This window comes from Eptatretus burgeri, unplaced genomic scaffold, assembly GCF_056783735.1.
Source record: "Eptatretus burgeri isolate ZD-2024b unplaced genomic scaffold, Ebu_testis_v1 Ebu_testis_scaffold_1048, whole genome shotgun sequence".
NCBI lineage: Eukaryota > Metazoa > Chordata > Myxini > Myxiniformes > Myxinidae > Eptatretus > Eptatretus burgeri.
The window spans coordinates 2501-8429 of NW_028222997.1; the positions used below are offsets into that span (position 1 = coordinate 2501).

The 5929-nt window shown below is 31.9% G+C and overlaps 1 protein-coding gene across 1 annotated transcript in view; it reads left to right on the forward strand.

Moving 5' to 3' along the window:
- The window catches only part of LOC147006943 (uncharacterized), a 2008-nt gene extending 717 nt beyond the window's left edge, over positions 1-1291 (forward strand). Inside the window, exons 1-3 of the mRNA XM_085867723.1 lie at positions 1-83; positions 181-357; positions 455-1291. The exon at positions 1-83 is cut by the window's left edge and continues 717 nt beyond it. Of these exons, the coding sequence (XP_085723849.1) occupies positions 1-83; positions 181-357; positions 455-1291 (1097 nt within the window). The remainder of the gene's footprint in view (positions 84-180; positions 358-454) is intronic.
- Positions 1292-5929: the final 4638 nt, after the last annotated feature.

The window sequence follows — 5929 nt, forward strand, 5'->3', positions numbered from 1 at the left end:
GTGTGCTTGTCTCGAACTGTCTGTCTTCTATGGAACTAAACCTTCAAGTTGATGAACTGGATTCAAACCTCTTATCTATTGAGGTAAGATTTTTTATTTTCCTATTTTCAAACTTTGATTGAAGCATACTCATTTAATAATTAAATAACTTAATTAATACATTATTATTTTCTCTCACAGGAAATTGTGTCTGAAATACGAAATGAAAATACTGCTTTTGCTACAACTTTGGGGGAAATTGTTGGCTTGGTTGAAGACCTTGAGTGGGATGACTTTGGTGTTTCTTGGAACTCTCTGTCTTCTATGAAACTAAACCTTCAAGTTGATGAACTGGATTCAAACCTCTTATCTATTGAGGTAAGATTTTTTATTTTCCTATTTTCAAACTTTGATTGAAGCATACTCATTTAATAATTAAATAACTTAATTAATACATTATTATTTTCTCTCACAGGAAATTGTGTCTGAAATACGAAATGAAAATACTGCTTTTGCTACAACTTGGGGCGAAATTGTTGGCTTGGTTGAAGACCTTATGAGCGACCAAGACCCACAGAACGAGTTCGTCCTTGATGACCCAACCAAAGAGTTATACCTTGGAGACCAGCAAAATCCTGAAAAAGAGTTTTACAGCAATAGTACTCATTGTGAGTTATCAAGACAATACCCACTGAACAAGTTATACCTTGATGAGCCAGAATACAAGTTTTACCTTGGAGACTCACAAATTTTGAAAAAATCAGTAAATGAGTTCTGCCTTGATGGTTTAAATAACTACCTTGGAGACTCAGGAAAAGGGTTCTGCCAAGATGGTTCTAAATATGGGGCCTACCTTGGAGACTCACAAATTTTGAAAAAATCAGTAAATGAGTTATCCTTAAGAGACTTTGTAAGTTGGTTTTACTTTGAATACTTGAAATGTGGGTTCTGGATTGATAACTCACAATGTGATACATATCTTGGAAACTCAACGGGAATGTGGTTATACCTTGAAGACTTGGAAAGTTGGGTTTATGTTGGACACTTGAAACTTTTTTGGGGGCTTTTATTTATTTATTTATTTATTTATTATTATTATTATTTTATTTATTTATATTTTGGAGACTTTTGGAGTTGCTATCACTCTTTGGGATCTAAACCTATCGATGTAGTTCTTTGTCGGATGGTGCTTGATGGGAGCAAGATCAAGAAAGTTCTGGGAAGAAAGTGCAGGCTTACTCCCCCTTTTTATGTCATCAAACCTGAAAGCCTTAAAAGACAGAATTGGAAGAAGAGAAAAAAAAAAACGTAAAATATATATATATATATATATATATATATATATATATATATATATATATATATATATATATATATATATATATATATATATATATATATATATATATATATATATATATATAGGTGGAAATCTCATTTTGAAAAAGACTGTGTTGGGTGAGGATTGAGTTGGGGTTGAGATTTTGAATGTGAGGGTTGGGGTTGAGATTTTGAATGTGAGGGTTGGGACACACACACATACACACCAACAAACAAAGTTAAGCCTTGACTATTCAGTTGAGGATTCTGTGTTTGGGGTTCACAGATCTAAGAACGTCCCCCTTGACACACATTATATACTGTTATACACCTCGGACTTGTCCCTCTAGTGTCCACAAAGGTGTATTATCTGCTTAGTTTTGTCTTTTGTAATTCCTGTGAATAAAATGAACCTAAAATCTCTTCCCCTTCCAAATCATATATTTTATAAGTCCAAGGAACTGTATCTATTACATCAACAATTTTAAAAAGTTCTTTCGTCCATCGTTCAGTAAAACCCTTTTCAAAATGAGATTTCCACCTATATATTCTTACGATATCACCAACTTTGAACTTAGGTTTTCTGACATTAATCTCTTTTTCATATTTTAATTTTGTAAATGTTTCTGATGGCTTCATATTCGTTGACGTGTGAATCGTGTCATTATACTTATCCACAATATCCTGAATAAAAGATAACCATTGTTGTGAACCGAGTTGTGTGAATTTTTTATATAGTCTCTCTTTTAAGGTACGATTAAAACGTTCAACAACAACTGCCTTCCCTTCATTAAAGGTACTGTATAATGTAATACTGTTATTTTTTAGAAAATTCATAAATGTCTTGTTATAAAACTCTCTACCCTCATCAGTCCACAATTTCTTAGGTTTTCTCTTACTTTTATTAAATATCTGTTGAAAAGCTAACATAAGAGTATTACCTGTTTTGTTTTTAAAGGGACAACCCACGCATATCTACTCCTCAAATCAATAACGGTTAAAGCATACTTGTACCCCTTATCATTATTGAGTTCAATCAAATCAGCAGACCAGATATAATCAACTTCCTTGGAATAAACTTTCCTTCTCTGAAACTTTGTGAATATTGGTTTATGTAATTCATCAGCTAATTGCTCTTCAGTCTTAATGGCATCATTAGAGCCTATAAGTTTTTTGAATTTCCAAGTCCAAGTTTCAATTTAGCACTAATCATCTTCTTCACGATGAACCTATCAACTTTTTCTCTCAAGGTTGGATTTTGTATCAGAGACAAATTATACAACATTTCTCTATCGGCTTCATGCTTTTCTTCCAACGTTGTGGTATTCCCATAATCAATATCGTGTCTCATGCACACTTCATCAACTCTATTGATTGGTTTACTCCAGGATTTAGGATTGTCTGCCTCATCTAATCTTTTATCTAAGTTTGTGCCTGGACCACAGAAAGAATAACCTGGAAGATGTAATTCCCCTGGTATTCCAGTAGTTGTAAATTTACTTCCTGATAAAAACTTTTGTATATCTCCTCCGAGTTTGTGTTTGGAGATAAATTGATTTTTTTTTGAACCACACACCGAACATATACCTTTTTGTATAACCCTGTTATTTTTACTTTTAATATATGAAATATTTTTAGTATTAGTTTTCTTTTTACATTTGAGACAATAACTCATTTATTTATGAGAAAAATTCCTGCAGAGTGCAAAAACCTTTTTAGTTTCCAACATGCACATTTGAATCTTAATTTTTAAAACATAAAGAATCCTTAGAAATGCCTTCACTCTCTCCTCCATTTATTTAAGAAAAAACTTGAATTAAAATACATGTCTTCTCGATGTCGATAGTCTTGTCGAAAGTATTGCAAATAGACTTTTTAATTCTTTGTATTCCTCCCTGGTGAGATAAGTTAATTTCTTTAATACCTCTATTCTTTTGAATCTCTCTGTTTTCCATATTTTGATATTTATTCATTCTCTCTCTTTCCTCCCTCTCTCTCTCTCTTCTCTCTTTCCTCCTTCTCTCTCTCCTCCTCCTCCTTTTCCTCCTCTTCCCTCTCTTCTTCAACTCCTTCCTCATCCCTTACTATACTTGAATCGTTTACACCCCATAGAATATTATACATATATTCATCAGGATTTCTTGTTATTCCTGTATCCAAAATAATTTTTTTTACAACAGGAAACCAATAAAATTTCTTTTGAATTTCTAAAAGAGCCTTACCTTTTCTTAACCTTATAATTTTTTCATTATTTAACATTCTAATTAAATCTAAAGTTGTTGGTTTATCAACATCAGCATAATGCCAATCTTTTATTGAAAATACCTCATTCTTATGTTGTAGAACATATTTATTAAAATACCGAATACCCTTTTCTTGAAGGTATGCTTGGACACAGAAATGATAATTTTCTTGAAGCCTTCTTGCTGTCATTTATGTATTAGAAATATATGTTAGAATAATATTATGGCACGAAACACCTCCCCATCTTCCCATAGTTAAATCATTTTGTATTTCCTTACTTATTATATATAATCCTGTTTTTTCTGTTTTCATGAGATAAACAAGGGCAAAACCATTATTATATTTACCCTTATTAAATTCTTTTATTTGTTGTTTACTAATCGTGGCTCCACAAAACTCATTCTCGATACCAAGTGGATAATATTCTTCCTTACGAGACTGATTTAATTGTTCCAGGTCTTCGAGGTTAATTTTAAATGACCAATTATACCCTAAATCATTCATATCACACCCCCATTGTTCTATTCTCATACAAACGATACGCCCTTCTTTATAAAAATTTATTTTAATTCGAACTGTGAATTCTGTATGACCTGGAGATAATATCAACACTTCTGTATCTTTAGAATACACAGCCGTTTTATTTAAGTATATATATTGTGATAAATCGCTTAATCTCACCAAGTCATTCGCGTCAGTCGGGCTTGGATAATTTTTTAATTTATAAGCATTTTTCATGTTAATATTTTTGTTTATATTATATTTATATCGTTCAGCCTGTGCCTTTGTATAATAATTTGATAAATCAATATCCAGTTCTTGAGATACACCAAAGATAGAACCATCTTTACCAACATAAGTCATTTATATTAGATTAAAAATAATATCATAAAATTTTTTATTTTTGTTGAGTTGAAATAACACATATAGACATAATTGACCACAACACTTGGAATTTAATTATTGGACTTGAAATGTTTGATAAACACCATTCTGTAAGAATTTTATGACTTCAACAGGTGGTGGAAGACCAAAACTATCAAAATAATATTTGTCTTGACTATTAAAAATACAAACCCAATGAGAACCGTTCCCATCATTATCTTCTAAGTTCATAATAATATTCTTTGTATGTTTCGACACATTTGTTAATTCATCTCTCATACAAATAACCACATTATGAATTTTTAATTTCTTACAATATTTGGTAAGTTGTAAATTTGATGTTGTATTCTTTCCAAATTCTTTCAACCACTCATCAATGCTCATTTATTTATTAGAATGATATAATCCATTACCTCTTTTCGTTAATTTTACACCTGCTTGTGCTATAGAAGAAAGCATATCTCCAACTAACAATCTCGCTTTATCAGGCAGACCTTCAAGTTTTTCAGCAAAATCTACAATTACACCACTTCCACTAATTTGTTTCTCCAACTCTTTGTTATGTCTTTCCAATTCTTTTTGAGCCTGGAGTTGAGCCTTCCTTTCGTTGGCAGTTTTGACCGCTGTTGAAATACCACCCGTCAATGCTCCAACCGCACTTAAACCAGCAAATAAAGGAATTAGAAATGGGAGAAATCCTCCACTCGTCTCTCTTATTGAATATTTTTTCAACATTGGTTTTGTCATTTTAATTTTAAGTGAGCCAGTGTCATTCAAGATTTTAACCTGTTCTCTTGTGAGCAAAACATCAATTCTTACTGCTCCTTTTCTCTGAATTGTATTAACGTTAATCGTGCAAGGCTTTTGATTTTGAACACAAGATGATAGTTTATGAAGATTGATTTGATTAACATATACCCCAGTTGGTACTTTGCCACTCATTTATTTAACAAAAAAATTATGTGAGACTAATCATCACACCATTATCTGTATTAATCTGCAATTCTGTTTCTTCCAAAAGCAAACAATATGTATCAACTTCTTCACTCTCTCCTCTTTCAATGTATAGGGAAGTATCCACTCGATTAGACTTTATAGTTTCTTTTTGAGCGCTCAGGTCAAACGTATAGATTGTATACAAACTTTTAAATGCTGTCATATCTAAAATAGGTTCTTTATTTCCATTACTTTCACACACCTTTTGGTAAGACTTGTATGCTTCAGCAAAATCATTTTTTTCCCAATTAATTTCCAATCTATCTCGTGGATAAAATGTTCCATCTAGAGAAACACGAAGTTGTTTCACCTTAGCATTATCACTCAATGCATTATTCTTATCAGTCGCAGTATCACCATCTGGCTTTTTAAAAATCATCCACAGATATCGTGGCTTTCCTTCCAGAACACCCAAATTCCACGTGTAAGTAGTTTGATTGAGTTTAACGTGTTGACATCTTCTTTTGAGGTATGATACACTGAGTGGTTTTTGTGAGTTAAGTCT